At 36.1% G+C, this 18,855-nt stretch overlaps 1 protein-coding gene across 28 annotated transcripts in view; it reads left to right on the top strand.

Annotated features, from left to right (window-relative positions):
* The window catches only part of DAB1 (DAB adaptor protein 1), a 728,003-nt gene that overhangs the window by 634,009 nt on the left and 75,139 nt on the right, over nucleotides 1-18,855 (top strand). For all 28 annotated transcript variants that reach the window (XR_015733114.1, XM_087889766.1, XM_034415187.3 and 25 more), the window contains one exon: nucleotides 1,222-1,320. Coding sequence is in view for 27 of the 28 variants with exons in the window: in XM_087889766.1 (XP_087745892.1) it covers nucleotides 1,222-1,320 (99 nt within the window). In the remaining variant the exon portion in view is untranslated. The remainder of the gene's footprint in view (nucleotides 1-1,221; nucleotides 1,321-18,855) is intronic.

Raw genomic sequence — 18,855 nt, 5'->3', positions numbered from 1 at the left:
TGCCCGGAGCCATACTACTACTGATACATAGTATTTTTATCAGTGTGTTTAACATTCCTTTTAGAATATGGAATGTATCTACCAGAAAAGAAAATAGATGGCATGAATAGTGCCGGCTCCAAAACCAAGAAAGTCACAATGAGATTCTCCTAAGCAGTTTCTGCTGCTATTAAATATAGACATGTTCCATAGAGCAATTTAGGTATGTTATAGCTGTATTAGAAAAGGTTTATCATGTATTCTCATCATCTTTTAGACATGAAAGCTGGGTGACATTGGGCCAGTCACTCTTTCTCAGCCTAGCTTACGTTACATGACTGTTTTTATGGGAAAAAGAACTGGCAGCATTTATGTAGGCACCTCAAGATGCATAAAATAGAATATTATGGTTATTGTTATTTCCTTTCAATATAGACAAACAAAAAGGAAGGAAGGAAGGAAGGAAGGAAGGAAGGAAGGAAGGAGTGTGTGTGTGGATTGGAGAGGCAACTACTGTAAGAGAAAGAAAAAGATATGGAGATAAAGAAGTGGATGAAGATTAGGGGAGGACAAAAGATAGGCAAAAGAAAGGGTGATGTTGAGAAGCATATTAAGCATTACAAAATGTGTTAAGCAACTCTATCAAGTGATGGCTAATCTTCAGAAACATCTGTGTTTTCAGCAAATATGTCCCCAGTCTTCCTTTCTTTTAACAGGATTTTTTTGTTGTCAGAAATGTCAAACAACTATTCTCTGCATTTTACAGATTTGTATAAGTGTGTAAAGGATTTCTTCTGAGTAGTTAGGATAAACTGCTCAGAAGCAGTGTTATCCCTGTAATTTAGTGGAATAATCTTTATTGCCAAAAAGGGAAGTGATAGAAATTAATTACAACTTCCTAACTTAGAACATTAATTACATAATTTTGATATGTCAAAATAATCAGAAAAATCTGGATTTATATGGTATGCATTCATTCAGCTTTTTTGCAGCTTCATTCCACTTCCATAGACTGAAAGATTTTGAAAACAAGCATATACATTGAAACTATTGTTCATCCCAGTCTAAAATATAAATAAATATTATGCATATTACATAGAAGTACAGTTTTATTCAAATAAATGAAATAAATTTCCCCAAATTTCTAAGGCAATTGGAAGTTGACATTTTTTAATATGAGAACAATCAGAAGAAACAAAATGAAATTATTTTGAATGTGAAATATTTATTTTCTCCCAACAGGGAATTGTTGCTGCATCTCGTTCAAAAGGTGAACATAAACAGAAAATATTTCTAACCATCTCCTTTGGAGGAATCAAAATCTTCGATGAGAAGACAGGAGTAAGTGAAATAATGTTAAAACATTTTTTTTCCTGGTAGCTTTTGCCCTAACGGATATTCAAGGAAAGCAGTAATATTCCAATTAAATTATACCATGAAATATTCCATAAGTTGTACCTATGGATCAAAGTAGTGATTTGAATGTATAAAGATGGAATTTATTGAATTTATTAAGATAGTGATTAACACAGAGGCACAAATTTAGCAAATTTCTATAGGTAATATCAGGACAGAGAATCTGCTAACAGATAATTCCAAAAGTATTCAAGATTCCTACAGAACCATGAAAAATAAAATAAAGCAGCAGAGCCTACCAGTCCTTCCAAAATAAGTAGTAAAGAAATATGTATATGGAGATTCTCAGTCATCCAGGTCATGGTTGTCCCAAAGGTGCTTTTTCAAAAGACAACTGGACTTTCTTTGTTTTTGCTTGAAGACGATTTGCTTCTCATCCAAGAAGCTTCTTCATCTTCTTGAATGAGAAACAATTAGTTTTCAAGCAAAAACAAAGAAAGTCCAGTTGCCTTTTGAAAAAGCACCTTTGGGTTAGTAAAGTAATAAATTTTCATAGGATCTGTGTCAAGGGCATAAGTATTGTAAAATACATAATTTTGGACTACTTTCCTTAATAAATGAATGATTTACTAGTTTGTTTAATTGGATTCTCTTTTTTCCAGTTTTGCAAATTATATTTATGTATAAATATTGAAAATTCAAAAAGGTTTGCAGACTTTTAAGCACCAACGTGTATTGTCTAATAAACTATTACCATCATTGACACCAAATGAAGAATACTATTATGCAAGAAACATAAGTAATGGAATACCTACATCATATTTTTAGCCAACCTGATTGAAGTGACCTCATAGAGTTATTGGGACAAGACCTACTGGGGTAAAAAAGAAATAATTTCAGAAATAGCCTGAAAATAATCTAGAGAAATTACCACCATATCAAGGCAAAGAGATTTGTTTCAAACATGTTTGAGAGCTGAGAAACTTTGTTCATATCATTTCCCAGTACAACCAATTTCCAGTGAGTGTTTAGATTTGTACACCATAAAGAAACCAAATGGCCTGGTCTTTGCAGGAAAACAAATCATAGTCAATCTCTTTTGAACACAAATGATGGAATACTTGAAATTTGCACTGCAATATTTTCACTCCATGGAAATACTCCAGTCCATCTGAAAGAACACCCAAATTCCACATAGATGAATACTTGTTCTACTTTAGTTAATATGGCAAGTAAACCTCTTGGCATTTGTTTTATTTTAAACAATACTTTGCAAAAAGAAACTAGACACTTTAGTGCTTTTGTCATGTTCACAATCGGGATTGCTGTGATATGCAGTAGAATTGGAACTGCTCTATCCACCAGAAGATGGAGATGAAAGTTTTTGTCAGCGTTTGCACAATTGTGTCGATATATGCATTGAAGAGGGACTACAATACAATCATTTGTCACCCCTCTCAGAATGACATAATGTAAGATGTTCATGAAATAAATAGGAATGAGGGATAGCACACAAACAACATATTTTGCCAGAGCAAATAGATCAGTTTTGTGAATGTTATTATAGCATACAACATTCTATATGCTGTATATGGATTTTCTGAGACATAAGTAGTTTTGAGACATGGAAAGGTTTAATTCTTTCTTCCCATGACATTGTGTGTAGAAAAAAATAAATCTTTAAAGTCTGCATTTTAAGAATTTTTTTTGTAGCACAAATAGAGGTTTTCCCTTGAGATGCAAGTAAATGGAAGTGTTTTTTTGTTAGACTTGCAATAAAGAGTGGGTCAATACTTTCATTTTCCAAAACTTACAATGTCCGACTGTAGTCCTCTACTTCTGCAACAAAAAGCATGAGAAATAATCACTATATTCCTATCAGGGCTGTCGTATCATTTGTCTTTTCTTTTGCAGTACTGGAAAAGCCCTGGAAGCTAGATATTGTGATACTGAAAAACTAATTCCTTCTTTTAGATGTATAGATGCTTTACTTATATCCCGACACTCCCATGTTACACCTCTCCTACGCGACTTGCATTGGTTGCCAGTTGCCCTCCGAGTGAGATTCAAGGTGCTGGTGATTACCTATAAGGCCCTACATGGCTTAGGTCCGGGATATTTGGGGGACCATCTGCAGCCAGCAACAGCTTCCCATCGCCCGGTGCGTTCCCACAGAGAGGGCCTCCTCAGGGTGCCGTCGGCCAGACAGTGTTGGCTGGTGACCCCCAGGGGGAGGGCTTTCTCTGTGGGCGCACCTACCCTTTGGAATCAACTGTCCCTGGAGCTCCAGGTGGCCCCCGACCTCCGCTCTTTCCGCCGCGACCTGAAAATGTGGCTGTTTCATTTGGCCGGCCTGGACTGATAGGGTTTTAATTCTAATTTAATTTTAACTTGTTAGTCTTAATTGTACTTTTAACTGTTAAATTATGAGATTTGGATTCATTTTTTAAAACTTTTTATTAGATGTTTCTTAACTGTTGTGAGCCGCCCTGAGTCCGGCTGGAGATAGGACGGCATGTAAATCATCATCATCATCATCATCATCATCATCATCATCATCATCATAATGTTGCTTTGAGATTAAGTACTAAACTAGCAGCCCCCAACCTTTTGGGCACCAGGGACCAGTTCCGTGGAGAAAGTTTTTTCTGCGGAGGAGGCGTGGTTGTGTGTGCTGCCTGCATCCCACAGGTGGAGTTTCGCTTCTTTGCGTGGCCTGGTTGCTGGCATGCCACAGATCAGTGCAGGTCCACAGACCGGGGATTGGGGACCCCTGTATTAAACTATCATGAAATGCTACTATGATTCTCTTTTTAAGCATCTCTTTCTAAAATCATCAGTCTGTCTAATTTTTTTCCACATCTATGCAAGTATTGCTTTTCCCACCGAAGCCCTTAAATTTATTTTCGGAGCATCGTTGTGCTAACTGCAGCCTCTTCTAAACAAGAAAAACTTCTGATGAACTAACTTATCCATATCCTTTTCAGTGGACATGAGAGGGGTGCAGAAACCAATATCCAGACATTACTACCCCATGCTCTATTTTGGGGCTTTTTGTCTTGATTTTTCTTGTAAACTTCAAAACAAGCCAGTCATTTGCTACAAGAGAAGCTACCTATGCTCATTTTAAAAGGAAAATGAAGCAATGCTATAGCACTTCAATGACCGTCTTTGTAAATTACAATTTGGTGGAATTGCTCAAATCTAACCTCTATAAAGAGAGAGCAAGCATGGAGAAATGTAGGCCAGAAGCTGGATCTAACATTAGACTGTGAGAAATGTTGACACTTTAGAGGTGTCACTTGATGTTGTTTTAGGAAGGAGATCCTATCAGATTCAGGTTAAGTGACAGAGAGTAAACAGGCAAACTACTAAGATTTCTTTTTCTTTTTTTGCAAAGATAAAAGCCACCCAGAGTTTATGCAAAATAATCTGATAGTTGATTTCAGCTATATATGTTAATAGCAAAGGAATTATTTCTTAAGATCTCTGTTTGATGAATGTAGCTGTAATTAGAATTAGTTTCTGTGTTAAATGCAAATTCTCATCTTAATGAAAGAAAATCAGTAAAATATAAGTATTAGCAGAAGAATTTTGCATTTATATTTACTGTGTTGGAAGTGTGTACTATGCTTAAGTACTTGCTTGGTTTTTTCAAGGAAGCTCATAGCATAGAGACTAAGAAGTATCTTCTAGTCAAGTCATAATATTGCCTGCCACCACTAAAACAATTTTTATTCTATATTAACAGGGTCCTAAGGCAAAAACCACAAAGAGAGCCAGAACATATGTGAAAACAGCTTTTTCTTAACTATAATTATCTTCACAATGGCTTATGCCCTCTCTTGAATTTTAATAAGGAACTCAATTAAATGTTTATATAAATTAACTATGTAACATGATGCCAAAAATAAACCAGTCTGATGGCTGTTAGAATTAGCTTTCCTAATTAACATTGTATTACTGGATAACCAGGATCATTAAAATTACAAGTAAATAATTCAGTGTCAATTACAAAGAATTACAGGAATGAAACCACTATACTTCCCAAATATGATGCATTATCTGGCCATATAAGTTTGAAACATTCTGCAAGGAATTAAATTTTAATTCCTGTAGCATGGTAGATAAATGGTATTGAACTAAATTGTCAATGTCAGATGATCTTATCAACCAAATTCATAATCTCAGTATAAATGGCAGAGCCCTGCAAGGATTTTGGCTGGGTCTAAAGGTTTTTTTTTTGGTAGGATAGTTCCAAATTATATCACTTACTGTGCCTTTTGAAATTGTTTCCCTGTAGACCTCTTGTTTCCTCTGTGCAGCTCCATGGCATGGAGATTTTATTATGAGTTCTGGAAGAAGGTTAGAAGGAAGAACTAGCAGCCTAGAAAGAATCACTCATAGATTAGATGACCTAAGAATTAGAATTAGAATTCTTTATTGGCCAAGTGTGATTAGACACACAAGAAATTCGTCTCGGGTGCATGAGCTCTCAGTGTACAATAACCAATAAAGATGTTGATTTAATCCAATACCTGTCATAAATCAAAGGTCATATTTTGTCATTCCAGAAAAGGAATATTAGAAAGATCATTTTTATTAAAAGTGAAGCCACCTCAATGATTCTACCTTTACAATACAATAGTAGTTTTCTTGTATTGATTCTGACTTTTAAATCCTTAGAAAGAAATAAAAAATAAGTAATCCATTAGCTCTACTTGCTTTAAAAAAATGAGCGACAATATTTAACTTCCTTGCCGCTAAGACACTTATTCTGAGGGAATCTTGCTTTGTTGTTGTGCCTGAATAGATTTTATTGCTTCTATGATCAGGCAAAAAATATTTAAAAATGTCCAAGATGCAAGTTGCCTTACAACGCTTTAGAATTTCTTACCAATTTGTCCTTGCAACAAGCCTCACTTTATTGTCTATACATGCTGGGCAGAGAAATTAATCATGATGTCAACCATAGACAGATTAAAGAGGCACAGAAATTAGCATTGTAAGTTAACCTGTGTCAGGTTAACTACACAATGCTCACTCTGAAAACAAAAAACAAAAATAAAGCATTCAAATATTTAAGATAAATACCTGCAAACAGCTTCAGCTAATAAACATCCTTCATACCAAGCTCAAATATATTTTTGTTGAGCTAAATATGTTCACAAATGAGCAATTTTTACATTAAAATAAAAAAGAAAATATTCAATGCAGCCTTATTTATACATACAGAACATGATGGCCTATTTCCAGTAAGAGTGCTTTTCTTCAAATGTGCATATGCAATAGATTTATGAAACTTATCTTGTTATTTCTACAAGGCTTTTATTTTTGCTTCCTGAAAACATTCCAAACACACAAACACAATTCTTCTCTATTTACGATGATACTTAATATGCACAGTGCCCTTAGCTTAACGAACAATACATATACGGTTCTATACAGATATTACAAACATATTTTAACACATTTCACTTCTTTCCTAAGAAGGAACAGGAGAAGAGGGAAGTAACTCTTTTCTGAATAAAGGTTACTAACATCTTTATTCAGGTGTCCTCACTGATATTTGTTCATTCTCTAAAAACTGCAGTCTTTTCCAAACCTCACAACAATGATGTGCCCCTCATCACTAAGTGATTAGGCTACTATAACTAGCTCTACATGGGTCAAATGCTGGCTGCTAATGGAGACAAAGGTTTAACACCAGGACACATTGGTTGCCAACAGCCAATCTGAAGTAAGACTTTAAATCTATGAAGTCTTACTTGACTTGGCTTTCATGTTTCTTCAGAGCTATGTTTCCCCAAATAGATATATAGTATCTTGTGCATTGTTTCAAAAAGAGAATGTAGGGTGTCTCCAATTTGTGTAAGATGAAGAGTTAGTGGCCTAGTAGTGCTTCTTCTTAGTGGTGAAACCCATACTATAAAGTACTTCTTCCCACTGAGGGACCAATTTGCTATCTTTCAAATGATGTAAAGACCAACTTTTGTTCCATCAGGTTTTGATGCTAACTGTGACAATGGGCTGATTCATGAATGCTTTATTATTTTTTCCTTGGCCTTATGTTGAGATTTTAATGTATTGGTTTAACAGATAGTGTAGAGTCAGAGTCAGAGTCTGGAGTGGGTGGTATACAGATGTTTGTAGTTAGGTAATAGGCAAGAAGGAAAGTAGATAGATAGAATAATTAGATATGCTTAACAGCTGCAACTAATTGATTTTCTTTGCAGAAATGAAATCCATTAATACCGCGTGAAATGTAATCTATCCCTATTCAACCTTACTTCGAATAAATTCATTGTTAAATCATTTGCAAAGTTATTACTTGTTTTCTAAAATGTTCATAGCTGATTTGTCTTTGTTGCCTATGTTGCTCATTCATTCATGTGTATCTTATCTAATTTAAAAGAGGCAAGTGTTGATTTTAGGTGTGCTGTATCTTGCTGACTAATATTACATTTTAATTTATCATTATTAAAAACATCAATTTTAGCCACTAACTAGAAAATTGTCTAAAAATTGTTATTGGCAAATCTGATTTTAGATAGATAGTTTAAGAGGAACTGCTCTATAAAGAACATACTTCTTTACACTTACAATCAGAAATGAAGTTTATTCTTTTCTTACAGCTTTTATGTTGGACAAGTCAGCATTAATAAAATATGCATTTTGGTTATGAGAAAAAAAATATTACTTATATTTGCACATCCATTAAATAGAAGGTATAATTCAAGGCAACTTCTAACAAAATAAAAACAATTGTCAGTGAGATTTCTTCAGTAGTTTCTGCCCAACCAATGAGTGGGGACATTAAACAATAACATCTAGTGGGACTTTGGAAGTGTTCTGTGTTGTACTACTTGCCCTGTAGAACAAGCATCTCCTTGGAGAATCATATTGCTCTCATTCTACAATGAGGGCATACATTGATGGATTCCACAAATTATTCCAGTTCTTATCATTCTACTCAACTGAGGGATATGCTCAAAGTATATTTTTTGTTATTGTTTTTGTTGTTGTTTGTTTTTAAGAAGTGCTTAAAAGAAACACAGTTTGTAACCTGTATTACCCCATTCATTTATCAATGCATTTATTCTTCCCTATAAATTATTTTATGGTTTTTTAATGTATATATAAGAATTATTATTATTATTATTATTTTATTGAAAAAGTTTTCAAATACAAATTTTTCCCCCTTTTTTCCTTCCCCCCCTCCTCCCTAACCCCCCCTCGCCACCCATCCCCCCGTGACTTCTTCACACCAAAAACCTAATTCATAACAGATTACATAATATTTTAACATCGCCTTACTCCCTCTTCTATATACTGACCCTTACTTACTAAAAATATTATTAATATTGTTACTTTCCCCTTTTACCATACATTTCAAAAAAAAAAGCAGTCTGCTATAACATTGTATGATAACTTCTAGTTTAGCATAATATTATTATAACTCCCAATTTAGCAATAATCTGCCCTTTTTGTCCTCCCCAAAACTTATATCTATATATTATTACATTTCAAAGCAACCTTCCACTTTAAGACTGTATAATAGATCCTACTTTAACATTTATTCTTTGTGTATATTAATATAACATTTCAAAGCAGCCTTCCCCATAAATCCTAATTTAACATTTATTCAACTCTATCCATTTCCTCCACTGCCCTAAATATATCACTTAAACATCCCTTTTCTTAAGCTAATCCATCAGTAGACTAACATATTTCCACCCAAAATATTTCCTACAAAATTACCATGCACAACAATTCTTAATATCTTTAATCCACTGCCCACTCTGCTAATATATATATATATATATATATATATATATATATATATATATATATATATATATATTCCGTTATTTAAAAAAAGAAAAGACAATAACTTTAAATTTATAATCCATATAATATCTTCTTTGATGTCTTTCCACTGGATTGTTGAGTCCCTCATCCATAATTGGGTAACGTAGTATCCTGGTGCAACAGTTTGTTCAAAGTCTTCAGTCATCATCTGCCCCCATCAGTAATGAATATCCTCATATATATATAAAAGTAAAAACAACCACCCGAGTGACATTATAATTATATTCCATATAGTTGTAATTGTGGCTTTCATCAGGATTATTAATTCCCATCATCCTAATGGGTAACAACCAGATCTTCTGCATGCCCCAACGTAGCTCTCTTGCCTTGTAGCTCAGAATAGTTATAATATATTTATCAATACAAGAAAGAAATCCAAAATAGATAATTCAAATCCAACAGTTTAAGGCTCTTTTCACATCCCAAAATTACGGCATTGCAGAGGTCTGTCACTGTCCTCAGGATGATATTAACCAATACTTCGCCTCCACTATCTTTTCACATATTCATTCATTTTTTTAAAATCACTGGCTTCACCGTTGCTTAATTTAGAAATTTCTGTTTTTATGAGACCTATTTCTTTTTTTCTTTTCTTTTTGTGGGTTTAATTTCCATCCTGTTTTCCTTTCTACAAGTTGTATATCAACTGATCGGTTTTCATTCTGCTTTATAAGTTGATCTTGTTGGTTTTGTTTTTGTATCTCATATTTCTTTTTTGCCAATTGTATATCAGCTAATTGATTTCCATACTTGTCTTTAACTTGGTGAATCATCACATTGAAATCAGATGCCGCTTCTCTCATATTTGTAGATAATCCAGCTGGGGTATCGAGAGAATCCAAAGGCAATTTGTCTACCGCAACCTCTGTAATTCGATGTTTTCCCTTTATTTCCAACTCCTTCTGCTTATCCTGTATTGTGCCTATAGATGTTAAGTTCATTTTCAAATTTTTTTGATAAAATTCTTCCGCTTTTTCAACAGTATCTAATTGGTATCTTTCTCCTTGATATCTCAATATTATGCCAACTGGGGCATCCCACCTAAATGGAATATTTCTGTATTTTAACTCAGTCACCAGAAAACCAAATTTCTTCCTTTCCGTTAACATCTTGGGGGGGAGCTCTTTGTAGATCCATATCTTTCTTCCATACAATTGCAAAGTAGAATTGAAGGAATTTTGCACAATATTATTCCTAATTTCTTTATCTGTAAAATAAATCACCACATCTCTAGGCAATTGCCTTTGCTTTGCAATCCAGGAGTTTATTCTGTACACTCTGTCAATCCTACAAAACACTTCCTCAGGTTGAACCTTTAAAATCCCAGCCAGAATTTCAGAAGATATTTTCCTTAAATCATCTCTGTTATTTTCCTGCAAACCTCTGAGTCTGATCGCATATTCTGTAAAATTGTAATGCACCATTAGGACCTCTCTTTCAAGAATTATTATTATTATTATTATGGATGGTCACACAGCCAGCCAAATGTTTAGATTGGATTTGGTATTTTCATCCACCTGTCAAGTACTTCCCAAGGATCTGGATGGATAGATATTGGGTTTTTTTTGTTTTTTGTTTTTTGTTTTTTTTTGTTTTTGGTTTTTTTTTTTTTGATGTTTGGTGTTAAAGGAATTGTCACAGATTGTAAACTGTTTCAAAGCTGCCTTTTACAATTGACAAGTGATGATTTTGCCAATGCTGATGTGTTCAAGTGGAGCTCCAATTGTTTTGGGATTTCACCCAAGGCGCCTATTACTATTAACACTTTCTTTGTTTTCTTCTGCCACAGTCAGTCTTATATTTGGAAATCTACAAATCGATTTTGTGATTTTCTCCGGTTCTTCATTGTCTATTCTGCTATCTCCTGATAATTACATGTCTACTATCCAGATTTTTTTTTTGTCTTTATCACTAACTCTGAGATGTTATGTGGCAGATACTTGTCTGTTTGAATTCTAAAATCCAGAACACTTTAGCTTCTTCATTTTCTATTTCTTTCTCTATTTTATGATCCCACCAGTTCTTTGCTGGAAGTTAAATGATATTTCTTACAGATATTCCAATACACAATTATTGCTATTGTACTTTGACAGGCCATTGTTTATAGTCAATTTGTCTTACAGCAACTAACGGGATGGTCCACTGTTTTTTCAGCATCTTTGCATGAGCAACATTTGCTTTTTTTTGCTATTTTCTCAATTTTGGTTTTATATGCAATTGGTCCTGTGTTGCCATAATTAGCCCTTCTGTTTCTTTCTTCAATTTTCCCCACTCTTAGCCATTGTCAAGTCTTGTTGTTACCTTCTTTGCCTGGTATTTTTCTTACTGGCCATGTAATACTTTGCCTTGCCATGTCTCTTTTCTATTCTTAATTTGGTCTTTTTTTTTAGGCCAGTTTGGTCTCTCTAGTAATCAATAAATCTTTGTGGTATACTGGCTTCAGTGTATCTTTTCCATTGTCCAGATATTCTTCTAATGCCTTTTTTTCTTCTTCAATTGTCTGGTGTATTTGCAACATTTCATGTTCACCTATTTTCCTTGCTATGTAGTGTCTGTCAACATCAGTGCAGAGATGTAGGCATGATTTATTGCCATTATTTTACTAGTTTTCCTATTCAGAGTTTTTAGTTCTGCTTGAATCCAATCCACTATTCCAGTGGTGTATCTAATGACTGGAATCACCCGGTGTTAATGCCTTGATGGTATTTCTTCCACTGAATATGAACTCAGATCTTCACTCTCATGATATATTCAATTCTAAACTTCTCTTTGACTTCAGTGCTTGAAATTGTCAACTTGAACCTGTTAGGTGCAAAGAACCGGGTCCAAACAGGAAGAGTTTAATTTGCTGATTTATTACATTAAGGATATGCATAGGAATCGTCCTAACTAACAGTTTGCACCTGGGTAAAACTGGATAAAGTTCAACAGCTTTCAAGGTTATGTTGAACTTTCTCTTGTAACTGGATAAAGACTCTAAACTGATTCCTTGTTTCACTCCCCCCACCCTCAGCTATTTAGTAATTGTCTTTATCCAGACTTTCGCTATTATTTCCATTTCCTTTTTTTTTTTTTTTACTATTTTTCCCCTGTTGATGGTGAGGATGGTACATTTGTCTAATCCAAACTCCATTGCAATATTTTGGCTGTATATACAGATAGTGTTGATCAACGATTCTACTTCAGACAGTGTTTTTTCGGACAGCTTCAAATTGTCCATGTAAAGGAGGTGAGATAGCTGTCAGAGGTTTTTGTTCTTTCATAGCCACGGCCTGACTTGTTCAGTATTGTTGACAGAGGAATAGTGCAATGAAAACAGTAGCGGTGATAGAAAGTCTCCTTGAAAGATTTCTCTCTTCATATGAATTTCTCCCAGACTGTCACCATTGAGCAGCAACTGTGTTTTCCATTGTATTACTGATCTTTGCACAAAGTTTTTCATGTTTTTTTATTAATTATTATTGTTTTACTAACATCAGATTCCCCTGAAATGTCTTGGTATCAAAAAATAAAAGCAGCTGCATGGTTAATCCTCTTGTCTCCTTATACCTGATAATTAGGAATGAAAATTCTTTGTCCCTTATGAAATAGTTCAGCAGTTCGATTCTCATTGGTTCAAGGTTAACTCGGCCTTCCATTTTTCTGAGGTCGGTAAAATGAGGACCCAGATTGTTGGGGCAATATGCTGACTCTGTAAACCAATTAGAGCGGACTGTGAAGCACTGTGAAGCTGTATATAAGTCTAAATGCTATTGCTATTTAGCCAATTATTCCATATCACATCATTTTCAGGAGTCTGTATTTCTCACCAATTCTAAAAGAACAAAATAAGCCCACTTCCCCTTAACCATGGTAGGGGGAAATGACATCAGCAAGAGGCCAATAAAACAGGCCTTTTTACAACCTTTCCCCTGTTGCCTATTCACTTAACTGATAGAAATCTCTGGGGTGTAGAGCCTTCAGTCCCTTCATACTGACATATCCATAAATCCTCCAGTTCAGTTGCCTTTACAATTTCAGCCATTCTCACCCACTTTTCCCAAATCTCCGTCCTTTTTCCTTCCATCATTCATGCTACATAAGTATTTTTTTACTCAGTCTTTCCCCTGTTCCTCTTCTCAGCTGTGGCTGTCAAATCTTCAAGGTAGTTCTTTTAAAGCTGTGTAGTGCTCTCTTAGCTACTGCCTTTTCCTCTACTGACACATCTCGGCCTGGATCTGGAACCCAGATGTCAGAACTTCATATCTGTGAATGTTCTAAACCCAAGAATCAACCCAAACTACACATAAAGGATAAATTGTATTTATTTTATTGATTCGTTTGAATCTGGATGGGATTGTTATGACTTCCCCCCTCCCATTTATGTTTTTCTTCCTTTCCATCTTATATAATAAGCTGCCTTCTTTATTTAACCACTGGCCTCTGTTTTTTAAAAGGATTTTCTCATTAAATGCTTCCCTTAAGCAGAACTGCATTGGCTGTGTTAAGCTGCCCCTTTTGTTATTTGCATTTCAACAAGCTTTATTTCTTGGAATTTAGATATTGAGAGGGTATGAAGAAAAGAATCCTCAGTGAAAAATCAGGCTTTAGAACAGAGATCTTCAAACTTGGCAGCTTTAAGATTTATGGACTTCAACTCCTAGTATTGTCCAGCCAGCTATGCTAATACGAACTAAGTTACCACACTTCCTACATTGTCTCCTAATGATTAGGACAACTTCAGTATTGCTGGACAAGTATGACCAACACAGCCAAAGGCCACCTTTAATTCAGGCATGGTCATGGTGTTCTATGCAAGCAACGATTTCTGATCCACAGACTACCGTTCATACTGTTGCCTACATCACATCAGATGACAAATACATGGAGTCAGCTAGCAGACACTGTTGTTCAGGGGTGTCAAACTCGATTTCATTGAGGGCCACGTCAGGGTTGTGTTTGACCTCAGGGGGCCAGGGTGGGCTTGGCAGCTCAATATCACTCATATCGAGGGTATCTGTGCTGGCCCAAGCGCTCTGCAAGCGAAAACAAGCTCCTGAGCTTCGTTTTCAGCTGTGATAGCTTCTGCAACCGTCTGTCAGTGAAAACAGAGCTTGGGAAGCCACCTGTAGCCCTCCCAAGCTCCATTTTTGCTGGCAGAGGCACCACGGGCTGATCCTTTGCTGCTTCCAGGGTGGTCCCGCAGGCCAGAACTAAGCATCCCATGGGCCAGCCCCCGGGCCTTAAGTTTGAATCCCCTGCTGTTGTTGTTTACCTTTGTAAATAGGCACGTTAACCAATGTAGAAAGTAGGTACTGTGCAGGGATACTGATATTGAAGTGAATATGTGCACTGTTGCTTGTTTGCTATACTCAGTTCTATGGCTGTTGGAGACAGGTCTGCAACAAATAGTGTAAACCTCTGTAATGCTTTGGGTTTGAATTGGAAGAGGTGTTTTTGAACAAGCAGAAGCACCTGTTTGTGGCTCAGTACAGCAGAATATTCATGACTTATGAAAGTGGAAGCTTCCTACTGCAGCTGTGTGAGCCTGAAAACAGATGTGATTTTAATGAGTCACAGACAGATGTGATATTCATGCTCCCATGCATTCTACAGCACCTTTTCCAAATTAGATTTGAAACAGTAAGTAGCTCTAATACTTGCACCCATGTTTACATTGCTGACTAACAGAATTATTAAAATGTGTACAGTTTTAAAAGTAATCTTTTCGTACATTTTTCATACAGTTAACACCAAATAATGTCTTTTGTTCCTTGTGAAGGAGCACTCAAAACATTTCAAGTTCTCTTGCATCAGGACATGAATAACTTTTTCCAAAATAGTCTTCCAAATGGGGTAGAACAAAGCATTTCTGTCCTTCCCCTGTTCACTGTACTAGCAATGATCCAACATGATTACTTTATGGTGATTATTTACATTTTGGTAACTTTTCATTTGGTGTAGTAGTTAAGGCACCAGACTAGAAACTGGGAGAACGTGAGTGCTGTTTTAGGCATGAAGCCAGTTGAGTGAGTTTGGGCCAGTCACTCTCTCAAACCTAGGAAGAGGCAAAGAAAACTGCAGGGACTACCGTAGTTGAGAAGATAAATCTTATTTGAAAGCAAACGCACAAAAAGTTCCATATATATTGCAGCCTTTAAAACAAACTTCAAAACAGTATTCAAAATAGAGTAATTAATTGGAATTGATAATATTATATCATATTTATTGACTGTTTCCAGGTCCTTTTCAAAGTACTGATAGTAATCTATATCCCTAAATGGCTTGGCTATTTGAAATAAAGTCTCATCGTAAATTTATCCATTAGAAGCTTAAGTGCTTAACCTTCCCAAGGAGCAACTAAGAGAAATTGTCTTTTTTAAAAATTGTCTTTTTTGCTTCCTAAAGAGATTTGCTTGATGCCTACATTATTTTTATTTCTAAAATCAAAACATATTAATTTCTTAGGCATTTTAAGAACTAATTAGCTATTACAGGTTTATACTGTATTTTGCTGTGATTTACTGCTGTATATATTGCCCTTCTAACTGTCCTGCTTTTATATTATTTGTCACACTCTTGTCTATGGAGGTAGTTATATCACTGCCTAGAAAAGACTCTTATTCAGTATAAAATTGTGTCAGATGAATAATTTATTGTTCAAGGTTATAAAATAACTTTAATTTTGACCTGGTGTTACACTTATCATTATTGATATGACCTTGTTCTTCTTAGAGTGACATCAGAAAAAATTTAGATTTGGGTCTGTTAAAACCAGTGATGCAGATCATAATGGCAAAGTCAAAACTGTGATATAAAATGTATATTTTTATTTATGATTACACCTTTTTTTTTCCAGTTTTGCTGATAGGCACTAGGTTTTTAAGAAAGGATATTTTGACAATTGTGTTTGCTATCGGGATTGCCATAGGTAATATCTACCAATTAAATATGTTTTTATTTTTTCTACATATTTTACTAATATGTTGGAAGGTAAGTTGGGAATCAAATTGGATAAAATTATATAGAATTATTCTAAGGAACAGACACAGATAGGGCACATATGTACGAGAAAGAAAGAAATGTTACTTTATTTTAAAGCTATATTGAGGAAATTAATTTTCCTTTGGCAGGATTTGTAGTATTCTTCTTTTTTTGGGGGGGGGGGAAATAATAAGCAAATTTTCTAGCAAAAAAGATCCCGAAAGCAAGTGACAGTAAAGATCTATTGAACACTGTTCAAAGTTAACATTTAAATGTTGTGTAAGCTTGAAGTTATATCTGAATTTGCTCTCTGGTGCAGCGGCCCCCAATCTTTTGGGCACCAGGGACCACCGTGGAGGGTGGTTTTTCCGTGGACCTAGAAGCTGGTTTCTCATGCTGCCTAGATCCTGCAGATGCACAGATGAGGCTTTGCTCGCTTGCACGGCCCAGTTCCTGGAAGGCCCTAGGCTGGTCTGCGGCCTGAGGATTAGCCACCCTTGTATTTGTATTGGAAAATGGGGGGCCGGGAGGAAGTTGTATTTTCATGGTTGTCAAAAAAGAAGTATTGCCAATTGTGTCCAGTACAAGTAGAAATTGTGTCTAGAATTTCTAGAAAAAATAGAAGTAGAAAAAGAATTCCCCCTCCCTTCCCTTCAATCTTTCTCCTACTACTTTTCCAATATATACAGAGGTTGGCATTATTTTAATAGTATGAAGACTGTCTTTTGTTTACTCATTTACCTGAAGTGTCTATGCCGGATGTGATTTTATTTAACATGAAAATTTTACTATATGTTATTTTACATGATATGAGTCATAGAACCTCTGGTAATAAGCTATACAGAAATAAATGTCCTCCCATTTCTTTTTAACTCCCAGAATTTTATAGAGTAAGATACAAAAAGTTTAAAGGGGAGAATGATTTTTTCAAGGACTGAGACTCCATATTGTAGGCGATTAATTTTAGCCCAACTTTTGTTTGTCTGATGGCAGGCTTGCTGCAATCACCTTATTTTTTTTCTTCCTTTCTAGAATTTTCTTTACAAGAGGCTCTGACCATTTTGAGTGAGTTTTATTCAGAGGTGTGCTAGGCTGGAAACTCATTGATTATGTACCTTCTAATTGGTGTTGACTCTTACTGACCACATATTTTCTACAATGGGGGCTCATTTTATAATAAGGGGCCCTTGCTAATTTTATGGGAATTACCTGGGTTACCTGCTAAAAGAATAATGGTGAGCAATGCATAGAGGAATACCGACGAACAATTTTTTTTCAACTGCCTTGTCTCATCTGCAGAAAAGAAGGTGCTAAGACAAGCACTCCCAGCATTTGAACTCAGTCCTTCATAAGAAATATGGCAAAACATCTGAGGAAAACCCAAGAGTGCTCAGGATTGTTGGATAGCATATATCTCATTTTTCTTGATTTAATTGGTCAAAGATGAAGAGCAGGAAAGATAAATCAAGAGAAATAGAATAGAACCGTAATGGCGAACCTATGGCATGTGTGCCAGAAGTGGCACGCAGAGCCATCTTTCCGGGCATTAGAGCTGTTGCCAGCCAGCTGGTCTTTACGTGCAAGGGAGTGCCGGAAATTGGAAGAGCAGCTGCCTAGTGCGCATGCGTGTGCCAGGAATATGATTTTCTGGTGCGCATGCACCGACCAGCTGGCCTTTGCACGCGCATGCCTGCCAGAAACCGGAAGACTGGGTGGCCAGTGCTCATGCATGCGCCGGAAACTAGAAGATCATCTTCCCGGTGTACGCATGCGTACCGGGAGGCTGCTCTTCCAGTTTCTGGCACACGCACACTCCCGTTTCGGCACTCAATGCCGAAAGGTTTTACCAACACTGGAATAGAACTTACAATCGGGGTTGGAGGGGACCTCAGAGATCTTCCAGTCCAATCCCCTGCTCAAGGTAGGAGCCTTATACCTTCACAATCAAATGGTTATCCAGTCTATTTTTTTAAAACCTCCGGTGATGAAGTACCCACAATTCCGGAGATAAACTATTCCATTGATCAATTGTTCTTGCTCTTAGAAAATTCCTCCTTACTTGGAATTGTAGGTTGAATAGCTCTTTAACAAGATTCCACCCATTATTTCTTGTTCTGCCCTCTGGTGCTTTGAAAAATAAGTCAATCCCCTCTTTTCTGTGACAGCCCCACAAATACTGGAAAACAGTTATCATGTTATCATGTTTCTCTTTGCTAGGCTAGATGTATCTCAACTGTTCATCATATGATTTAACCTCCAGACCATTTATACAGAGGTGGGCTGCACTTTCTTTAACAAAGTGTTCACTGGTTATGAGCAGGTGCACGATTCACCCTTTGGGAGAGAAATGGAGCTTCAAGCAGGCTCCTAATCAGCTCAGGCAGCTCCGGTGAGAACAGCAGGGGCAGCGCAGAACGCAGCTGGCCCAGCCAACGAGCCAGAAAGTAAGTTATAAATGGATAACATAGAACAGGAGCAAATGGGCAGGCCCAACCAGCAATCAGAGCTAAGGGTTCGCCCAAACCCTTGTGACCATGCTGCAGCTCACCACTGCCTTTATATACAGCAAGAATGTGAAACACAAAAAGAATGTGCGTGTTCTTCTGATCATGAAGTGCACACTTTTCTGTCATTTCCCAACCTGCTACCTGTGTTTACAGAGAGAGCAATTGGTTGGGAAACTTT

The sequence above is a fragment of the Pantherophis guttatus genome, chromosome 3, assembly GCF_059756535.1.
Source record: "Pantherophis guttatus breed Tessera chromosome 3, ASM5975653v1, whole genome shotgun sequence".
Classification (NCBI taxonomy): domain Eukaryota; kingdom Metazoa; phylum Chordata; class Lepidosauria; order Squamata; family Colubridae; genus Pantherophis; species Pantherophis guttatus.
This window is presented reverse-complemented; position numbering and strand designations above follow the sequence as displayed.